Here is a 22,381-nt window from a genome sequence, read left to right as displayed (position 1 = left end):
TGGCTTAACCAACAGAAATTTGTTTTCTCATGGTTCTGGTGGCTGGATGTCTGAGATCAGGGTGTTGATAGAGTTAAAATAGTCCTATCTTTTTACCCAGGAACTACCTGTTTAGGACTCTCTTCTAAAAAATAAATGAAATATGCTGACAAAATTTACCCACAAGGAATTTCGTGACAGCAATAGTTATAAAAATAACACAATAATAACTTAAAATGATGGTTCATTTATATAATGGAATATAATTAATATCATTAAAATCATATTTTTGAAGATACTGCCTTCAATTTGTTAAAGAACATGATAAAATCATACATCTCCCAATGTTTGAAAACAGAAAGGAAAAAGCTGCTGTTTCTTCTGAGGCCTCTCCCCTTGGCTACAGATGGGTGTCTTCTGTGTCTTCACACGGTCCCCCCTCTCTTCACAGCTGTGTCCTCATCTCTTCTTCTAAGGACACCAGTCCTGTTGGGTTAGAGCCCACCCATGTGACCTCATTTGACCTTAGTTATCTCTTTAAAGGCCCTCTCTCTCTGCAATACAGACACATTCTGGGTACTGGGGCTTAGAACTTCAACATAGGACTTTTGATGGGGGAATCATTCAGCACGTAACAGATGAGGTAATTAGGGAGGTTCTTAATCCAACATGATTGGGAAATTTGGACACGGAGACAGACACACTGGTGTCACAGAATTGTGTGGTGTGGGAAAAACCCCACACATCTAGTGTCAGAAGTGTTGTGAGTGTGACAGTCGTGTGAGAGTAACGGAGAAGCACAGGAGGAGGCCTGAGGTTTTTCCTACTCAGCCCTGGATAGGGAAGAGTGAATAACAGACCGTTCCTTCCAGTCTGGAGAACCTCACAGTCCAGTGGAGAATGTACGTAAACAGACCATTATAAGATTGGATAATAAAGATCTGTGATAGTCAGAATGGTCAGAAGAGGGAATTGAAGCAGATGAAGTGGGTGAGAAAAGCGAAGAGGGGTGAGGGCAAGGAGAGAGGGTCGGGGCTGAAGCTTAGACCTCACAGGGCTGAATCCACTTAAAGCTCAGAGCGTTTATAAAGGGCCAATCATTCACTCCTGCCATCACAATGCATTGGAGGTCCACTACTGCGCCTAGCCTTGAAGATACAAATAAGGTCACGAACTTGTAAGGCTGGCCAGCAAATTTCCAAACTCAAGCCCCTGACTAGTTAAGCCACCCATTTCAAAGCACTGGGAATTTGTTTCACAGCGCCTTCTCTCTTCCTCGGGGACACAGCAATGAAAGTTATTGTACAAACTGGCTGCGATTCTGAGCCAGATTATGTGGCAGTGGCCCCCCGTTGTCAAGCCTGGCACATATTTCCACCCGCAGAGTGCCCCGCTGTCCTTGGAATGGGTAGGTGGCATCTGTCCTTAAACAAGTCACTCAGCCAACCAGCCCAAGTACAGCCAACAGATGCTGGGCCCTTAATCGTTGAGGACACAACCTTGGCCATCTGTGGCCAGTCCATCAGGAGGTGGCGAGCAGCTGCCCAGGGATACGTTCTGGAAGAAATCGATGGTCAGCGGAGTGGGGGCCCAGGGCCCAGCCTGGCAGGGGCTTGTGTTTCACACCTAGTCTTCGGCTTCTCTAAGGTAGCAGAGTCAGGTACAGGTCACCTTAAATTCCTGCACGTGAAGTTATCTCTCCTTTGTGAGCCTGTGTAGTTGCCCAGGGAGACTGGTTCTTTTATTTTTATATTTTTTAATTTTTTCCCCATAGGTAGAATTGCTTTATATGTATATTCAACCTGTAATGGCTTTGGCACCTAACCCTCCACCCCACTCCTCATTCAGTATTTTGAGGGAATGCTGCTCATAGGTTTAGTAAGGTGGGGACTGAAGGACTGAGAATTAATTACAGTCATGTACTCATTAACCACGTTTTGGTCAGTGATGGACCACTCCTTCTATGACAGTGGTCCCATAGGATTATAATGGAGCTGAAAAATTCCTATCGAGTAGTGACATCTTACCCATCATAAGATCTTAGCACAACACATTACTCACATGTTTGTGGTGATGCTGGTGTAAACAAACCTACTGGACTCTGTCATGTAAAAGTACAGCACATACAATTATGCACAGTACATCATACTTGACAATGATAATAAGTGGCTATGTTCCTGGTTTATGTATCGACTATACTACACTATACTTTTTATCATTATTTTAGAGTGTGTGCCTTCTACTTATAAAAAAGAAGTTTGCTGTAAAACAATACGCCCTGTTACATCTGCAGCAATATGTCTTATACATCTCGTGTTTACCGCGTCTCTCGGTTGCATCATTTTCTCTTGTGCTTGATGTAATGTCGTGTCGTTTTGTACATTAACACGTGTACAGGTTTGTAGCCTAGGATCAATAACTACGCCATCCAGCCAGGTGTGTGGTAGGCTGTAGCATCCAGGTTTGTGTAAGTGCCCTCTAGGATGGTCACACAATGACGAGATCGCCCAACGGCACGTATCTCAGAGCGTGTTCCTGCTGTTAAGTGGTGCATGACTGTACTGGATTTAGCAGTTTGGTCATTAGTGACCTTGACAATAGCAGTTTTAGTGGAGTGGCAGGTGCCCAAACTTCATGGTTCAAGAGATTCTAGGCAACTCTTCTGAGGAGCAAAAACGGAGCAGAGAATTGGAATAGAGCTGGAGGAAGATAAGGGATTAAGAGTGGATTTCTTTTTTAAGATGGAAGAAATAGTGACCTGGGGTGCTGTTTGGAATAATTCAGGAGAGGCAAAACTGATGATGCAAGAAAGTGTGTGTGTGGGGGGTGGTGATATTGCTAGAGACATACCCTTGAACAAGAAAGAAGACAAGGAACTTTTAGTGATGCGGTAGAGCTGTGTAAGAGAGAAAAAAGTTTCCCTGGATGCTCTTTGGGTCCCTGGCGGGGTCTGAAGTTAAACTGACAAAGACATTAACAGGAGAAAAGCATACACATTTATTTACTATAAGTTTCATGTGACAGGGAACCTTAAGAAGAAATGAAGATCTGAAGAAATGGTTAAACCTGAGTGTTTTTATGCTGGGTTTGATGAAGCGTGGAGAGTCGTGTAGAAATAGGACAGAACAAAGACGATGAGGTAAGTGTAGGAAACTGGGGGAGACTTGGTAAGACCTTTCTGTTCAGATTCCTCCTGGTGAAGCCTCCATCCTGGAGATAAGGATGTTCCTTTCCTCTTGGAATAGAGGGCACCTCCTACACCAGTGTCCTATGACCAGCTTCAGGGGAGATGGGAGGGGAGGGTCAGAGAACCAGGTTTTACCATTTTTCTCAAACCCCTTCAGCTTAAAATATTCAGTCTACCGCGGTGCCATATTTTGCAGTACTATGTTCTGAACACCGTCAGCTGGTTGTTAAGTACAGCTATTGTTACATTTTATAAATTTACAGTGAAAGAAACTATATTAAAGAGGGCATTGGGTATTCAGAACTCAACCCGTCCTAACTATGTTGCTACCTTTGCCATAGTTTATGTTCTTGTGGTTCTGTCTACTGTATGTGGATAGTGCAAATGCCACAGCATGGAGCGCTCCTGTGCTTCTCTTCCCAGCTCCTCCAGTGACATCACATTGGTAGTTTGAACTTGGCCATAGTGGGAATATTTATAGCACAGTAATTGCAAGCATGAGAGATCAGGGCCTTGTTTTGGTTTGATTTTTTAAAGGAGAGCTGTTTGTTTACCACTGGCCAGCCCACTGCTGGATTCAGTGCACAAGTGGAGAGACTGGCCCTAAATGAAGTGCTGACAGTTCATCCACAAGATGAGGAGAGAAGGTGGGGCATGTGGACAGGTGGGAGGGTAGGTGTTGTAGAGAGACCTAGTTTCCTAAATGAAAAAGGAAGCAAGGTAATCACCTGAGAATAAGGCTGGGAAGGGAGGTATTGGAGGTTTGAGGTGAGAGGAGTGTGGGACAGTAAATGGATTAGAGAAATGTAGTGTTTTTTCTGGCACCATGAACAGGCCCCTTGAGGTTAGTGGTCATCAATTAAAAAGAGGTCTGAGTCAATGGGTGGGTGTACATTACCACCACCACCACCCCCCTTTACCCTCCGACTCCGTCTCTTTCAGCAGCTTGGGTGACAGAGTGAGTGAGTGCACAGCTAGATTTATCCAAGGCTTCGCTTTTGCTGCACCAGTATGATTGTGTGTCAGCGGCAAGTGCGATTATACAATTATAAATGTAAAAGTCACCACCAGACAGACCTTCCTTATACATCCTAGCTAAAATCATGCCCTACCCCCTGTAACTAAATCCATTATTGAGTTTATTTTCCTATTTTCTTTATTGGATGTTAAATCACCTGGCTTACTCATTCTACCTGACAGCAGGAACTGTACTTTATATACCATTGAATCCAATGCCTACCACAGTGCTTGGTACATAGTAGGTGCTCAGTAAATAATGTTGAATAACTTATTTGAATGAATGGATTCACTTGCTCCTTGTAAAATCCGCACAGTGAATAGTACTCAAAATTCTTTTTGAACCCCTTTGTTCCTTGCTCCAAGGTGTTTAACCTTTAAGGACCATAGGAATTTTTGGAGCCAGATATCCTAAGCTACCGTTCTTTACTTCCTGGACACTCCGAGGTGACAGGGGCAATTTTTACTGTACTTGAGACCCAACCTCCAGTCTTGAGAGGCAGCTGCTGGGTCGTGTGAGCTGTTGGCTTTTGTCACAGCAGATGCAGCAACACCGAGGAGGGTTATCTTACAACTTCTCAGCTTGGAGGTGGGTAGTAATATATTTATTACTTTTTTAGTGTTGCCAACACTGGCTTAAGACTTACTCTGTGGCTCCAGGCCAAGTGATGACACACAAGCCAAAGTCCCAAAGTCTACAGCTCTGGGGTATGGCACGGAGCCTCCGGGGCACACAAATTGAGGTCTGCAGGCGTAGTGGCGGCGGCGGCGGTGCTGGTGGTGCTGGCGGTGGCGGCGATGGCGGGCTGGGGACCGGTCCCTCCCAGGCGCCTCCAGGCGCAGACGGCCGGGGCCCAGCGAGCTCCGGGGGCACCTCCCGCGCCCCGCCGCCCACACAGGACGTTGGCGGAAGTGGGCGGGAGCGCGACCGCCTGTCTGTTTCTGAGAGTGGACAATAAAGTTTCGAAAGTTTGAAAAAGGAGAAAGACAAACCCCCACGCCCCTTTGGCCGCATGGGTGTGGACGTCAGCGTCGGGGGCAGAACTCGGGTGGATCTGCGCTGGGAGAAGGCGTGGCGGGCGCGCGGGGATGGGGGTCACGGTCGACGTGCACCAGGTGTACAAGTACCCCTTCGAGCAGGTGGTCGCCAGCTTCCTCCGAAAGGTACCGGCCCCGCGCTGGCCAGGCCGCGGCTTGGCTTCTCCCGCGCTGTCCGCTGGGCCAGCTGCCTGCGCTCCAGGCGCTTGCTGCCTGCACCTCTCCCCTCTCCTTTCCTCCCTTCTCCCCTCTTCTCTCCTCTCCCCTCTTCTCCGCTCTCCCTTCTTCTTTCCTCCCCGCGTAAGTCTGCCCCCACCATTTCTCCCTCCCTCCGCCGGTTTCGCCTCCGGGGTGCGCGGGACGAGGGTGGAGGTGGATTTCCTCGAAGGCTCCCCCTGTGGCGGGAGGGAGAGGCTCCGTGCGGAGCATCACGTTCACACCCTGTGCCGGCTGGAGGGAGAGACTTGTGGGGACAGGCACAGGGAACCCAAGTTCTGGTTGAGGTTGTACACGACTTGCCGATCTTTCTTAAAAGTTGGTGGGAGGCATTGAAGCCATCATCCTACTTTATTCAGCATTATTTTTCTACCGCCTTCCCACTTTCTCTTTTTTTGAACAGCTGTGGGAATTTGGGCAGATTGCTTACCCTCTCTGGGCCTTGGTTTTGTAATCTGTGAAACGGGGAAAACAATAGCATCGGCTCAAAGGGTTTGTTGTGAGGAGTCAAGGGAGGTAATTCACGTCAAGTGCTATCGCAGGGACTGATGCTCAGTACGTCCTCTAGAATGTTACTGTTGTTGTTTGTACCGCTATAACCGAGCACCCTGCCTCAGTACTCAGTGGCCCTCTTTCTCCCGAGGGCTCTGCCTAGGACTGTGGCTTCTGGTAATGGGAGACTGGGAAATTTCAAAAGCACCCAGGCCTGGGAGGTGGGACCCCTGCTCTGGCTCTGCTTTTAGTGAGTTCACGTGATGACCTTGGTCAAAGGTCATTTTCTCTACAGGCCTCAATTATCTGCATCTGAGCTGAGTGTTGTACTGGATCTTTTAGGTTCCTCTTCAGCTTTCACATTCTTAAGCAGGATCTGCAAGAATTTGCATGAACAGTAGCCACCAGGCTGTGTGCTCCATATGCCACTTGGAAGCCAAACTAAGGGAGGTGACTTTTTCTCTTTAGAGATTTGTAAGTGATAAGACCTGACTTCCGTTAGAGGAGGTGACACAGTTGGGGGCCCAGGTCACAGAGGAGTGAATAGTTGGCTGGTGAATACGGTGTTGCCTTGGGAGGCCTTTTTGGGGAGGAGTGTCAGCTTGTTAATTGTTCCCTCAGTATTTAGCATAGTGCGTTGCATCTACAAGATGCTCAGTAAAAATCTGATGAATGAATAAATGAATGAAACATGAATTATGGATCTGGTGTAGGCTTTGTCGTAGGCCAGTCTTCTGGGCCCAAAAGAGAAACAACCCCATTTTTTTGTTAGGACTGGCACTTTGAAGGGTGGATTTTCTAATGCCACTGCGATAAGCACTTTACATGAATTCTCTCACTTGACTCCTCACAACAAACCCTTTGGGTTGATACTATTTTCCCCATTTCACAGATTACAAAACTGAGGCCCAGAGAGGGTTAGCAATCTGCCCAAATTCCCACAGCTGTTTAAAAAAAGAGAAATTGGAAAGGTGGATTTTCCACCGTTCTTTTGGGAAGCCTTTCTGCATTGTTCTCCCCGGGAGGTGATCTCTGCCTTGTCAGACCTAGAGGGGCACTTTGTCTAGCTATCTTCTACAGTGTTGGATAGTTCCTTTTGCAGTTGTCTTTTACCCTCATTAGACTGTAAGCTTCTTCAGGGCAGGACTCATCCTGCAGAAATAAAAGCACGTAGCACAACGCCAAGCTCTCGTTTAGAGAGTCCTTGGCACGTGCTAAGACATCTGAGCTAAATGCTTTTCTTTCATTCAACAGGTGTTTAGAGATGCTTTTCTTTTGTGTCCCAGGCTCTGTGCTAGGTGCTAGGGCACCACAGGTAGACCCTCGTCTCATGGAGTTGATGGTCTCTATGAGTGACAGTGACATTAATAAATGATCAACAAATGAGCACATGATTTCAGTTGATGATGTGTATTTACACAGGGAAAGTTCATGGTGCTGTGACTGAATACAGCAGGGAGGCCGGCTAACGTCCGCGAGGGTGGCCATTTGGAAAGGCTTCCTCGAAATAGTGGTGTTTGTGAAATGATGGCTAAAGCATGAATAGGAGTTTCCTAGGCAAGAAGGGAGAAGGGAGGAATTGCTTTCACATATTATCATGTTTACTTCTCCCAGCAGCTTTAGGAAGTAAAGATTGATGCCCACTTCATGGTCTGGAGAAACTGAGGTTCAGAGAAGTTTAAGCAACTGTTGTTCTAAATTCCCACAGCTAGCAGGTGGGAGAGCCAGGATTTCAACACATCTGAATCCCGAGCCCACACCCCTATTCACCAGGCTGTGCTGCCCTGCACAGAATAGGAACTCAGATGGTTACAGTCATCCCTCTGTAGGGGGATTGGTTTCAGGACCCCTCACCTCGGATATGCAAATCCTGGGATGCTCAAGTTCCGTATATAAAATGGCATGGTATTTGCATATAACATATTTGCATATAAGCCACAGCAGCAGATGCCTACACGTCATTTCATTCATGTGGATTCAGCATAGAGCTCAGTGTGTGTGGCAAATTCAAGTGGTGCTTATTGAAACTTTCTGGGGATTTTTTTTTTTTCTTCTAATATTTTCAATCCATTGTTGGTTGGGTCCAGAGGACTGTTTGTATTGAGGGAATAAAATGTTTCAGAATCAACTTTGCTGTGCTCTTCATCCAATCTCAATTTCTCTTTTGTCCAGTCTTCTCTCAGGGTTATTCATTTGGCTAGACTTATTGTGCCTGGCATAAGGGCATAGCTTTGCTGTGTGACAGGGAGAGAAAATACAGTGTTTCAGCTATCTAGTGCTGTGTAACAAATCACCCCTGTGATTTAGTGGCTTATACCAATGATAAAATTTTAATGCTCACGATTCTGTGGTTGACTTTTTATGTGCCATGTGTTATAAACTGAGGTCACCTACATACCTGCATTTAGTTAGGATCTGGAAGAATTCTTAAAGATACTTAGTCAAGTGCCTGGCACATAGTAAATAAAGACTGAGGAGGACATTTTGGAAGATAGGGGTAGGGAAAGGGGATGAGAACATTTATAGAAAAGGCCTTGTGATGGGACAGTGCTAACACTATGGATGACATTACACTTCCATGTGTCCTTTTCAAAACCAGTCTTCACAGATCGCTGGTAGGGGCTATGTGACTATTTCTAAGATAGCAACAAATCCACGTGCTGTGAGAATTTTTGTCTTACTTTGTTTAAAGCCATGAGCTGGAAGTCAGTAGACCTGGATTCCAGTCAGAACTTGTGTGAATTAGAAAGAGGCATCATCTTGGGATTCTAGTCCATAAGCTCACAGTAAATGGGGCTAGTGGAAAGTAAATGGGACTGTTTATGCAAATTAGAAAAAGTTGCTCTTTCCTCTAGCTGGCTGTAGCTCTGTGCCCACAGGCTTCTCTTGATTTGGAGCTCTTGTGCAGTGAGCAGCCTGCACAACTGTATAAGACAACCCGACTGTCTTAATTTCTCATCTGTGAATGCCATGTACCCCACCTATCTCCCAGGATTGTTGTGAAGATCAAATGTGTAACAATTCGACAAGTATAAGCTTTTTATAAGCCTGAACTAGTAAGAATGATCTTTTTGGCAAGATACACTTTTATGTTTCTTCTAGTCTTTATGTAGGTTTTTGAAAGGAAAGCACTTGGCAGAAGGGACGATCATATGAGGATCTCTGGGAAGTATTTAATGTGATTTTGCACAATGGTATGTTTGAAGCCTCTCCAGCACTGAGGGAGTTCTATTTTAAATAGAGTCTACTGATCTATGGCTTTCGGTATGTTAGGACTTGCCTTCCAAGTTATAATATACTACTATTTTTAAAACCTGAGGAATGTTTGCTCTTCTTCCACCTGCCTGTTGGATACCACAGACAGAATATTAGCTACATGCTTTCAAAGCTAAGTGGCACCTTGAAAACAAACACTACAACACTCTTTGTTCATGGAATATGTACAGTGTTTCTCAATGAACTCTTCCTGGAGGAATACAGTGAAACCCAAAATGGTTTATTCATCGGATGCTAAATTGTACTTTCCATGAACTACAGTGTCAATGCACTTGACAGTGGATTTTGTTTTCTTTCTTTGCCTGACAAAGAGAACACAAAGTTGCAGATGAGTGTAGCAGTCTAGAGCTCACTCCTCTCCGGAAGCATGCATGAGTCGGTTTAATGGGCTTGCCTTTCTTAAGAAGTCTTCGAAGATTTCTTAAATTTCGCCTACCTGAAACTTAAAGTCATTAAAAAGGACCCAGAGAGCCGTTGTGGTGATTGGGTTTTCTTGTTTATTCTCAAATGAGGCCAGAGGATTTATAATTTTCCTTTCCATAGAGTTGTTCAGGTTGATTTTTCTTTTTATGCTATAGGCGAAAGAGTCATTGTGAATAGAGCGTAAGCTTCACAGACAGAGATTTTGTCATTTGTTCCTGATGTAGCCCAAGTACCCAAAGAGATACTGGAACATAGTAGGTACTCAACAGATCACTGTTGAATGAATGAATGAATGAAATGCACTCTTCTGTAATTTCAGACAGAAACAGTGTGGGGTTCAGTAACATGTCTTTACTTTGGGTATTGTAATAAAATGGACAGAGTAAAGTAATTTTTTTGCTTCAACACAGTGGCCTCCGGTGTTATTTGTTCTACCCAGGAGCCTGGTGTGATGAACAAAATGGTTTGAGTGTTTACCCTTAAACTCACAAAGGAGATTTATGAATAACTATTTCCATTTAGAGTAGAAAGTTGATTGGGTAATTAATAACATTTCCATTTCTGATCCTATTATCTCTTCCCCCTTGCAAATCTGACGTTTACATGTCTGGAACATATGTCCCTGCAGAGATCCTGAAATATTTGGGGTGAACCCACATTTCCAAAATAAATGATTTGACATATGATAAGGGCTATTTTTCTTTTGGCTCACACTGTAATAGTGTTTCTTCACTTTTATCTTCCTGTCCTCAATTCTACTAGAAGATTAGGCACGGACTGAAGGAGGATGGTACCGATGTGAAGAAATGGGCTCTGACATCAGATGGGGGGGAGGCGGACAGAGCGCGTCTAGCTACCCTGTTTTCCCAAAAATAAGACCTAGTTGGACAGTCAGCTCTAATGCGTCTTTTGGAGCAAAAATTAATATAAGATCCGGTCTTATATTATATTATATACGACCATATAGTATAGTAAAATAAGACCGGGTCTTATATTAATTTTTGCTCCAAAAGACACATTAGAGCTGATTGTCTGGTTAGGTCTTATTTTTGGTGAAACACGGTATGTGAGTTTAGGCAAGTCAGTTCATTTTTCTATGCATCTATTTACAAAACAATAATAACTATCCTCTAGAGTTGTTGGGGGAAATAAATTGGGTGACACACATAGTTGCATATAATATCCATATCTTAATGTTGGCATATAGTAGGTGCTTTACAAGTACTTGTTAAAAATCATAATAGTAATACAATAATAGTTTATTACATTTGTTCCATGCACCTGAAAATAAAAAGCCAAGAGAAGTAGTCTGCAGAAATCTTTACTAACCTGGAGCAATATAGGGGGAAGTGAGCGTGAATCAAGGTGTGCATTTGAATTATGACTTATTTTACAAGTGTCATTTAAATAACATTCAAACATATTTGGTAACTTCCATGTACATGTTTGGAAGAAGCCAGAGTTGCAAAGATTCCCTTAATGCTTACAAAGCAGCTAGGTTACTATGCCAGACTTATTTCAGGTCCTCTTTGCTGGACTAATCATACAGCCACTTCCTTGTACTCTCTTGGATTGTGCTATTTGGAAGTTGGTAAACAATGACTCCTATGGAGGTCATTGAGTCTTTCTCTGGGGTGGGGCTGGGGGTGCGGTTGGGGAGTATGTTATGAAAGACAGACATTGACTTTTGAGCTTTTTGGAAAGTTGATATTTTAATAACTCCTAGCTCTCTCAAGAGTAGGCTTTATGAAAGCTTATATATATTTTTCTCCTGTATATACGAAAGGTGAAAACCATATCTTCATGAAGCTCCTCCCACAATATGTTGAATGTTACCCCTATAAGTAGATGGGCTCAGTTTCTTGGCCTCTCACTTTCTGTAGCCATGTCTTTGTTTTCATGTATATTTTGTTTTTTACCCACTTTTTTTTTTTTGGTAGTTTTTGGCCTCTTACCTTTTAGTATGTAAAAAAATAAATGAAAGCAAGATATATGAGAATGTAGGAGAGTCTACTACATTCTACTCTTGTTAGACTGTTTCATACATATAATATATACAGTGATTATTTGCAGTAGTTCTGTTTCTTGGGGAAAGGGAAAGGAGTTAGTTTATACATTCTGTGATGAAAGTAAAAATCATCACTTCAAAATTAAGTCAAATAAACCTTAAAAAAAAATCCATAAGTCACCCGAAAAGATGGCAAGGATGAGAAATGTACACAGCCTGGGAAGTAATTCTTCTGCCACTGTAGTTGTGACCCAATGAGTCAAGTCCAAGGACGGCAAAGGGTTTTGGAAGGTAGGTATCTGGGTCATCAGAGCACTTTGCTTCCAGGAGAGTCCCTAGTGTGGCGTGGGGGCTGAAAAATCCCAGTGTGACCCTGCTTGTGTGCAGGCGTTATGCCATCGTATTTTAAACACAAAAGACTCCTTATCTTAACAATCATTAATAGGTTTACTGCTGCTTGTCACGCAGCACCCTGCGTGGGCACAGTAGGTGCTCACTAAGTCTTTCATGGGCTTGCTCCTGACCTAGCTTCATCAGTTCCACGGTCAGACTGTTTGAAAAGATGTCCAGAAAAGTCTGGTCACCTGCTTTCTGTCTTCTCAAATTGGCATTACTGGTGGTGACCCTCTCTGAGCAGTCTTCCCTCCCTCCACCCCTTCTTATCTGACTTCAGATGAAGTTTTGTGAATTAAATCATAAATATTTGTTACAAGATGGTGTCAGATCATTTCAAGTAATGCCAGGTAGGGGGAGCCTCAGCACAATAAATCCTTCATTTAACAAAGTTCAAACATTTGCCTTTTATGTCATGGTATTTAGCTATTGTAAATAAACCTGTAATTTTCCCATTCTCATATGGAAGCGAGGCTCATGTCTACCCATCTCCATAAGTAGCTGCGTAGGAAAATGACTTGAATCTTGCAGATGGTTTTACTAGAGTGAATAGTTCAGGATGTCTTGTGTTTGGCTAATAGAACTTCCATGTTACTTTTGGTATTTACAAGCGTTGTCTAGTGGGTGATCCTGAAGTATTTTACATTGGCTCTTTTCCACAATTTCCCATCCCCCTGTTGTGCTTTAGTCGGTGTGTATGTATGTATGTAGGTATGTATGTGTATGTATGTATGTATGTATGTATGTATGTATGGAGATAGATATATACATATGTATAGAAAGTTTCCTCAACTAACAGGTGAACTAAGAGACTACAATTTTGTTTGTTTCGTGACTATGTCTCAGTGCCTGGAACGGTGCCTGATATTGTAGGTACTCAAAAAAATTTTGAATGAAGAATAGAGTTTTTGACTATTATTTAAACTGATGTAATAAACCCTTTTATTTAATAAACAAATATTACCGTTATGTGAAAGTGCGAAGTTTCTGAGCTTATATATACTCTTTAGGAATTTCACTGATAGTGAGGTAATCAGAACTGGGAAACCGGGATCCCTGTCCGTCTCTGGTCAGTACATATCCAAGTTCTTTCATAATTTAGTTCAGTAATCTTACAACTTTCATTGTATTTACAATAGTCCATCAGGATGTATTGATGAATATAAAATAAGCAAACTAGGGCTGTAGTAAAGGAAACGCTTTCATTTTACCTTAGTGTGAAAGTTCTAGTACACACACACACACACACACACACACACACACACAGTTCCGGGCATCTGTGTGAGTCTTGAGTATTTCCTTCGCTTCAAGGGTGCTGTGTAAGAGGCCCCTTGCTAAGGAACAGAACAGCTCAACCTGAACATCTGTAATGTACAGCATCTTCAAGAAATACTAATACTTCAAGAAGGCTAAACTTCAAGAAAGCAGTTGTTATTGTGAACATTTCTTTCTGGAGCAAAAAGGAGTGAATGAATGCCTACTTAGAAAGCCATGTTTTTGACTAGTTATCAAGATTGCAGTTGCCAGGGTGGCCGTGTGAATGACAGTTTATGGGGGTGCGATGAGGTGTGAAGCTGCTGAGAACTAAGATTGGTCTTTACAGATCGGTTCCTTAATGAAATAAGGTTTATTCTCCAAATTGATCGCTGAGGTCAGTGAGGTTTATCTTCCAAGTCATTCATTCATTCAACGGGTACGTATTGAGTGGCCACTGTGTGTCAGACGCTGTGCTAGGGGGTAGAGATACAGGAATGACCGAAATAGGCAATGTTCTTTCTCTCATAGAGCCTGTGTTCTAATCCAGTGTCTTTTGGGGCCACAAATATGTGTAAGAATGTGTGAAAGTGAAGGACCCATTTCCCTGAAATTCAGTCAGGGGGTCAGTCAGTCAACCTCTTACACACACACACACACACACACGTGCACACAACTGTGTGGAGTGTGGCAGGTCCACACTCAGTGACTTTTATATCCCGTTTCCTGGAGTTCAGAAGACTTAGAGCTCAAGTTTGCCAAGTGGAGGCCTCTCTTCTTTTCCCCCTCAGCCTCTTCACTGCTCTCATCTCTCCCTTAGCACCGTATGATGTTTTGGATAAGACTGCCTGTAATTTTTTTCAGATTTGGTCCCATGATGAAGCAGTAAACCTCTGGGAAAGAGCCCAGGGAGCGCTCCGCAGGCCTGGGTCAGCAGCCACCCTGTCCTATGGCTTTGAGGAGGTCACTTCTGCTCGCTTAGTCTCTCTTTTTGCATCTGAGCAACGGAAAGGGTTGAATTTGAGTAACTCGGAGGTGATTTGAGCTTAGGTTAGGTGTACAGGCTTTGAAGGCAACAGAGAGTATCTGTGGGTAAATCATACTCTCGGCGCTCCTTAGCTGGGTGATTTTGAGCAAATGACTCACTTCATCTGAGCCTTATTTCTCACAGGTGAAATGGAAAAAAAAAACCCAGTATGTATCTCATGGAATCATTCTTAGAATTAAACTGAAATAAAGTATGTAAATTGCCTAGAACAAAAAATGGTAGCTATTATCAGCCTGGTTTCATCCAAATTGTCTTTCAGGGGAATTTAATCAATAAAGTATTTCTCGAGTACCTGGCATAGACTACTTCTGTGATTATACTCCTGCGATGCTAACTGAGCCAGCAGGCAATGGTGTGGGATAATAGTGAAGGCATTCACTCTGTGTTAGGCTGGTTTGATTTCCTGGCTCTACCACTAACTAGCTGGGTGACCGTAAGCTCGCTGACCTTTTTTCAGTTTCATTTCTGAAAGATGGGATAATATCACATGACCCAGTCACAACAGAGAGGCTGGTAGGAGATTTAAACAAGATTGTGCAAATAAAGCGTTTCACCACAAAAAACACTGTTGATTTTAATAAGGCTGGTTCAGTATTAATAGTATTATTTATTAATTAGTTTAACCTAACCTCTCCCTCTGCACCGAGGGTTAGGTTGGGTCTAAAGACCTTTCCCCCTAGATTTCAATCAGGTCTAACTGATGGTAGCATCTCACTTATCTAGGCTGACATTGTAAAATTAAGACCCTTGATGGAAAACTGGCCTTAGGTGTTGCTTGGAAGATATTTACTGCTCCTGCAAATAAGTGTGGTTACTATGAAATAAATCACTTTGGTAAAAGATGGATGGTAATTATTCTTTATGTGTTTTCTTTTAGTATCCCAACCCCATGGATAAAAATGTCATCTGTGTGAAAACTGTGGAGGAAAAACGAGGTAAGTTCTCTGAATATACCTTACATCAGTGATGATCATCAAGTGATACTGTTTTTGTAAAGATGTGTGTGTTTGTGTGTATGTGGCCCAGTATGTTTTAAACAGGTATATGTCTGCATTTGAGGTGCCTGATAGAAAAGAGCACCCAACATTTACAGGAATTGAAGCCTTGCCTAATATGCTCTTGTTAACTTTCTCAGTTAATGATTGATGACAATTGTATGTAACAGCTAACATTTTGGAGCACTTAATATGTGCCAGGAACTTTTTCTTTTATTAATTAGTTTAATCTACAGAACAATGTATGGGGTAGGTATTATTACTCCTATTTAATGAATGAAGAGACGAAGGCACAGAGAGGTTAAACAACTTACCCAAGGTCACATGGCTACATCCCTATAATATATTCATGTATAATTTTTTTTTTTTTAAAGATTTTATTGGGGAAGAGGAACAGGACTTTATTGGGGAGCAGTGTGTACTTCCAGGACTTTTCCAAGTCAAGTTGTTGTCCTTTCAGTCTTAGTTGTGGAGGGTGCAGCTCAGCTCCAGGTCCAGTTGCCATTTATAGTTGCAGGGGGTGCAGCCCACCATCCCTTGCAGGACATGAGGAATTGAACTGGCAACCTTGTGGTTGAGAGGACGCGCTCCAACCAACTGAGCCATCCGGGAGGCAGCTCAGCTCAAGGTGCCATGTTCGATCTTAGTTGCAGGGGGCGGAGCCCACCATCCCTTGCGGGAGTCGAGGAATTGAACTGGCAACCTTGTGGTTGAGAGCCCACTGGCCCATGTGGGAATCGAACTGGCAGCCTTTGGAGTTAGGAGCATGGAACTCTAACCGCCTGAGCCACCAGGCTGGCCCCTCATGTATAATTTTATAGATGGCAAAAAAGATGTGATTAATAGCATGTATGTGAGATGTGACCTCAAAGTGATTATATTATGGAGTCATAACTATACTTAATATGGTTCAGTATTGACTAGAGAAGAGGTTGGCAAATTATGCTTGTGCTGTCTCTTCTTGTAAATAAAGTTTTATTGGCACACAGCAATGCCCATTTGTGTATATATTACCTATGGCTGCCTCCTTGTGACAACTGCAGAGTTGAGTTGTTGCAGCAGAGACTGTATGGCTCACAAAACCTAAAATATTTACCATCTGGCTCTTTACAGAAAATGTTTACCGACCCCTGGACTAGAACGTAGGAGTCCTCATTGTTCTCTATTATTCACATCTCCTGCGGAAGCATTTTCACTGTCAGAATTTGAACCTGAGAACTGGGCGATGCGGGAAGCTGTAATGATGCACATAATCAATGTATGAACATTCAGAGACACCCAGGCCCAGGTCTAACATGTTCTTGAGCCTTCTGAGTAAGCGTATGTGATGCTACTGTTTACGTGACTCTGAGGCCTTCTCTGTGCTTGGTGAACACAAAACTGTCTTTTGCTTGTGAGGATATTCTTTTTGCATTGCCATAATTCTATAAATACATTTAAGAAAACATTTTCTCATGTACCTGCCCTTGGTGTGGGAGAAACTTGTCATTCGTCATCAGAGAAATCTGATTTCGAGTCTTTATTTTGTTACTATCTGTATGACCTAACTTATTGGAGGCTCAGTTTTTTTCATCTGTTAAATGGGAAAATAATAATCCTGCTTTTAGGTGGTTGTGAAGATGAAAAGAGAGAGCAATGTGCGCATTCCCAAGTGGTATAGAAACGTTAATTATGCTTTCTGCCATTGACAGGGCACCTTTGCCTTCAGCAGTGGCTAATCCATTTTAAGTATGTGTGCTATAAACACTGGAGGAGATAGCCGAAGGAATGCCAATGGACAAAGGAGACGAACCAGTTTCTTCCCCTGTCAACAGCTTCTGAACAGTCAGGGTGTTTGCACCAAGGTTCAGGGCTCCTGTAGCCAGAGCTCTGAGAAACCTTGCAGCAAGAGCATAGCTGAGTCCGCAGGGAGTCTGCTCCCCTGTGAAAGAAGAATGTGCCTAATATAATTAATTATAGGTTTAAATTTTGTAGCCAGGAATCTGCTTGAAAACATGTTTGGTGCAGAAGGTGGCAGAATCAGATTCTCCATTTTTTTGGTTTTGTTGTTAAAACATTCTCTTTGTTGGGGTTGAACAGGAGGCTCGTTGGCCCTTGTCATTGCAATGTTGACATCGATAGTCCATAGCAGTGAACAATTTTTTTATCCTTGACTTTACAATGTGAAGTGTGAGTAGTTTTTTTACCCTTATTCCCCGATTACAGATAAGTACATTTGGAATGATTTGCCCCCAGAAAAGTGGTCAGGGACACAGAGTTTTGAGTTAAACATTTTCTCTAGGAAATCTACATATAGAAAATTGAGATTGACATTAAAAGTTTTATTGACTTTTAAGACATGAGTACATTTTCTTAAATTCTTTTTTGAGTGTAAAAATTTTCTGTTTCTAGATGTGTCAACAGGGATCATCTATAGAAAGAGGATTGCAATCTGTCAGAATGTGGTTCCGGAAATTTTAAGGAAGGTAAATTGATTTCAGAATTCAGCTTTGGTGTAACATTGGGTAATTTTCAAATGGCCATGAAAAGGACATAGTCCAGTGTAAAGGAGTGTTAGAACTTTCCCAGTTCTCTACCTCATAGTCCTTCAGAGGAAGAAAGGTCTGTCATACCCAACCTCAAGTTTTGGCAGATGCCACCAGAGATAGTTTTTTCCTGTCTGTTTCTGTCTCTGTCTCTCGTGTGGAGGTTTCTTAGTGAACATAGAGATGGTCTACAATTATTTTAAAAATACCTTGGACATTTTACATGAAGTGACCATCTTTTCTAATCAGTCCGTGGTTAGATATGACTCTTAGATAACACTGATCAGAAGTAGGCCAATGGTAAATGTTGTGTCAGATCTTTAGTCAGGAATATAAAAGCTTCAGTTTCTATTTCACTGTCAGAGAGAACAGTTATTTCAGGGAGTGTAATGCTCTCAGTGCTCTCTGTTAGTCTTTTTGTATATGTTTCTGTAAAGTAATAGCCTTGACGAAATCTTCATGATAGCCAATTGTTTTCTCTCTTTGAAATCCTTAAGCACACCAGTGATTGTTGGGGACAAGGTAAGTGGACATTTTTAATCACACTGCTTGAATCATAGAGAAATTAGTGCCGAGAACCCTTTTAAAATCATTAGGAAATAAGAGGAGAGCATCTCGATGCTCTCTTTGTGAAATGTCTCAGGTGGTTGTTTCAACCCGGAAGTGATTCTGTGTATGATGTGAAACCCAGCTGGACTGCCGACTAGCTGGCAAGTTCCACTGCCGTACTGTATATAGAAAAAAATGATGGCTTCTATTATTTCCTTATCGTGGATTAAAACTCTGTCACATTCTTTATTGGAAAGAAAGCTGATAGGACAATGAAAATGAACTTCTTCTATTTTCCGGATGGTAAAATGTCTTGCAGTGTGTGCAGCGAATTATTATGGGTTTTTCCCACAAAGTGTGTACTGTCTTTGCCCTACATACACACTTTGAATCTATTATTTAAAAAGGCATTCAACTTTATGTTGTATCTCAATTCTTAAATAATTTAAGGACACCTCTGACTTGTACAATTCTGCCTTTGTAGTTTTCCATGTCTCTTCCACCTAGGAAAGCATACATTTCTAGGTATTGAACAAAGTTTAAAATGAAGAAAATATTTTACTTGATATCGTCCTGCATGTGAGCCTATAAGTGGACCCAATTAGAATCTATCAATTTAAGAAGGCCATAACCAGCCCTGGAGGAGACACTGAGGAGGCTGATAATTTGCTTAGTGTTTAGCAGTTAGGGAAATCAGGCCAGGAACTGTATAGCCTCCATAAATCCTGGGCCATTTGCATGTCCTCACCAGCATTTAGTAAGGTCATAGGATGTTTGATTATCAAGCATTCATGGCCATTGGTGAGCTCTCATCCGTATATCGGGATCACTTGTCCTCTTAATTATCCAAGACTCAAAACAGTTCTAAACACAATCCTTATGTAGTCTGTTCTTCCTCAATTGAGAAAGCCATTTTCCCTGTGTTGGACAGGTGAGCATTTTAAAGGTACCCAGTATCCAGTTAGAAGAGGAATCATGGCTCAATCCCCAAGAAAGAAACATGGCTATACAGAGTCACTGCCTTACATGGACACAGTATGCGTCCATGAAGGAAGAGTCTGTCTTCCGTGCAAGTATGGAAAATCCAAACTGGTAAGATCACCTCTCCATGTGTGTGTGTGTGTATGTGTGTGTATGAACAGGTTGGGTGCAGGGATGCACAAATGAGCACATGCATTAAAGAGCACATACGTATAACCCGTGTTTACAACTCACATCAATAACACATTATTAATTTTAAATCACACAAGTAATTAATGAATACATTTCCCTTTGGGAGAAAAGTGACAGCACTCATCTCGTTTCTGACCACCCTATCCAATCCGGGTGCCTCTTTGCCCTCTCCAGAGGCAATGCGTGCTATCAGTGTGCTGAGTGTTTTTCCAGACCTTTAAGACATACCTTTAGGTATGTACATGTGTACTCAAAGAGCCTGTATAGTATAGTTTTGTATATCTTTTTTACATCTGTGCTTTCATTCTGTGTGAGTCATTGTGCATTTATCTTTTCCGCTTAATAGAATGTTTCTAAACTGAATCTGTTATATATACATATATATATAATATAACTTATTCCTTTGAACTGTTGCATTGTCTTCAACCCTATGATTATACTATATTATATTATTAAACTATGTTAGATTATATGTTATCATATACATATGATTGTACTATTTAGGTTTTTCCTTTTTGACAGACATTCAAATGGTTTCCAATTTCTTTTTACTGCAATATTTGTAAGGCACATGATCCTTGTAAATGTTCTATGTGAATATTTCTCTAAAGAATTTTTAATTCTCAGTTTTATCAAGGATATTATTTGCATATAATAAAGTTTATTCTTTTTAGTGTACAGTTCTGAGTTTTGACAAACACATATACAGTTGCGTAACCACTGCCACAATCAAGCTATAGAACATTTAAGGTATATTTTAAAAAGTTATATACTAAGACAGTTCAATGGAGGAAAGAATATTCTTTTCAACAAATGGTGCTGGCACAACTGGGTATTCACCTACAAAAGAAAGAAGTTGGACCCCTACCTCACACCAAATACAAAATTGACTCATAATGGATCAAAGACCTAAATGAAAGAGTTAAGACTATAAACTCTTAGGAGAAAACGTAAATGATCTTGGATTAGGCAGTGGTTTTTTAGATAGGACACCAAAAGCCCAAGCAACAAAAGTAAAAATAGGTAAAATTGACTTCATCAAAATTAAAAACTTTTGTGATTCAAACGATGCTGTCAAGAAGATGAAAAGAAGATCCGGAGAATGGGAGAAAATATTTGCAAACGATGTATCAGATAAGGGTTTAGTATCTAGTCCTTTTAGAATATTTAGTCCCTTAGAATATGTAAAGGACTGTTGCAACTCAGTGATAAAAAGACAACCCAATAAAAACATTGGCAAAGGATTTGAGATATTTCTCCAAAAAGATACACAGATGGCCAATAAGCACATGAAAATATGCCCAACATAATTTGTTGTTAGGAAAATACATATCAAAACCACAATGAGGTACCACTTCAAACCTACAAGGATGGCTATAATAGAAAAGACACAATACCAAGTGTTGGAGAGGATGTGGAGAAATCAGAACCCTCACACACTGCTGGTGGCAATGTAAATGGTACAGCTGCTTTGGAAAACAGTTTGTCGGTACCTCAAAGAGTTGAACATAAGAGTTACCACTTGTCCCAGCAATTCTACATTGTATTGAAATATGTCCACATAAAAACTTGTACAGGAATGTTCATAGCACCATTCATTAATAGGCACGATGTAGAAACAGATGCCCATCAACTGATGAATATATAAACAAGCGTATTATATTTATACAATGGAATATTACGCAGCCATCAAGAGAAATGGAGTAATGGTTCATATTAAAACATGATTGAAACTTGAAAACATGACAGCTGAAAGAAGCCAGTTACAAAAGGCTTCTTTTGTGTTCATATTACTGTATGAATCAGTTTTGTTCATATTGTTCATATTATTCCTATTGTTCATATGGTACTCATATTATTGTATGAGTCAGTTTATTTGAAATGTCCAGAATAGGCAAATCCATAGGTACAGAAAGTAGGTTGCTACTGTGGGCATGGAGGAAAAGAAGGGGAGTGACTGCTCATGGGTGTGGAGTTTTCTTTTTGGGGTGATGAAAGTGTTTTGGAACTGGTTTTCATGGTCACACACAACTCTGAGACTGTACTAAAACCACTAAGTTGTGTACTTAAAAGGGTGAATTTTATGGTATGTGAATTATATCTCAATGAAAGAAAGATATATGGCTGCTTCTCAGGACATGCATATTTATAGTTTATACAGATTCTGTCAAATTGTCTTCCAATGTGTTTAATACATTAATGTCCATTCTCATCAACATGAGAGTTCATTTCCCTATAACATTTCCAGCATTTAATACTAACATATTTTTAAAAAATTTTTGCCAGTATAGTGGGTGAGAAACGATTAAGGCATTTGAGATAAGTTTAAAACAAAAGCAAAATTTGACAAGCACCAAATGTTAATAGTGGTTATTGCTGTGAACTATGATTTCAGAGGATAATTTACTGTGGTTTTTGATATTGTTTATATAGTTTGAGTTTTTTGATGCATGTATCATTTCAATGGAAATAGTAAGGCCCTCAAACCCAAATGACTAAAAATAAAATATCTGGGCACCTGGACAAAAATAATTGGAGAATACCAGTAGGGAGGAATGCTGCACACTGTTTTTCTTCTTCTCATTACCTCTTCATAATGGGACTCATTGTCTTTCTTAAGCTTTGGAAGTAATAGGAATTTACGACTGGCTATGAATACAGGGTGAGCCTCCCAAGGGCCAGGAACCGGGATCTGGAAAGCCAGCAGGAACTAGGGCAGCCTCCTAGTCTCTTGTCTCTCTATACCTGGCTCATTTATCCAACAGTCTACAGATTTGCTTTGTTCACATTGCTGACCTGGCACCTGCT

General features: G+C 41.6%; 1 protein-coding gene across 2 annotated transcripts in view; it reads left to right on the top strand.

The window, feature by feature from the left end:
- The first annotated feature begins 5,099 nt into the window (after positions 1 to 5,099).
- The window catches only part of PRELID2 (PRELI domain containing 2), a 63,515-nt gene continuing 46,233 nt past the window's right edge, over positions 5,100 to 22,381 (top strand). Inside the window, exons 1-5 of one of the 2 annotated variants that reach the window (XR_012489811.2) lie at positions 5,100 to 5,347; positions 15,209 to 15,266; positions 17,718 to 17,791; positions 18,349 to 18,373; positions 19,332 to 19,492. Coding sequence is in view for 1 of the 2 variants with exons in the window: in XM_019739133.3 (XP_019594692.2) it covers positions 5,273 to 5,347; positions 15,209 to 15,266; positions 17,718 to 17,791; positions 19,332 to 19,492 (368 nt within the window). In the remaining variant the exon portion in view is untranslated. The remainder of the gene's footprint in view (positions 5,348 to 15,208; positions 15,267 to 17,717; positions 17,792 to 18,348; positions 18,374 to 19,331; positions 19,493 to 22,381) is intronic. The other variant, XM_019739133.3, reaches the window with a different exon arrangement.

Source organism: Rhinolophus sinicus, chromosome 5 (genome assembly GCF_057876585.1).
Source record: "Rhinolophus sinicus isolate RSI-liver-muscle chromosome 5, RSI-T2T, whole genome shotgun sequence".
Taxonomy (NCBI): domain Eukaryota; kingdom Metazoa; phylum Chordata; class Mammalia; order Chiroptera; family Rhinolophidae; genus Rhinolophus; species Rhinolophus sinicus.
Note: the sequence above shows the minus strand (reverse complement) of the source record. Positions and strands in the feature narration are given on the sequence as shown.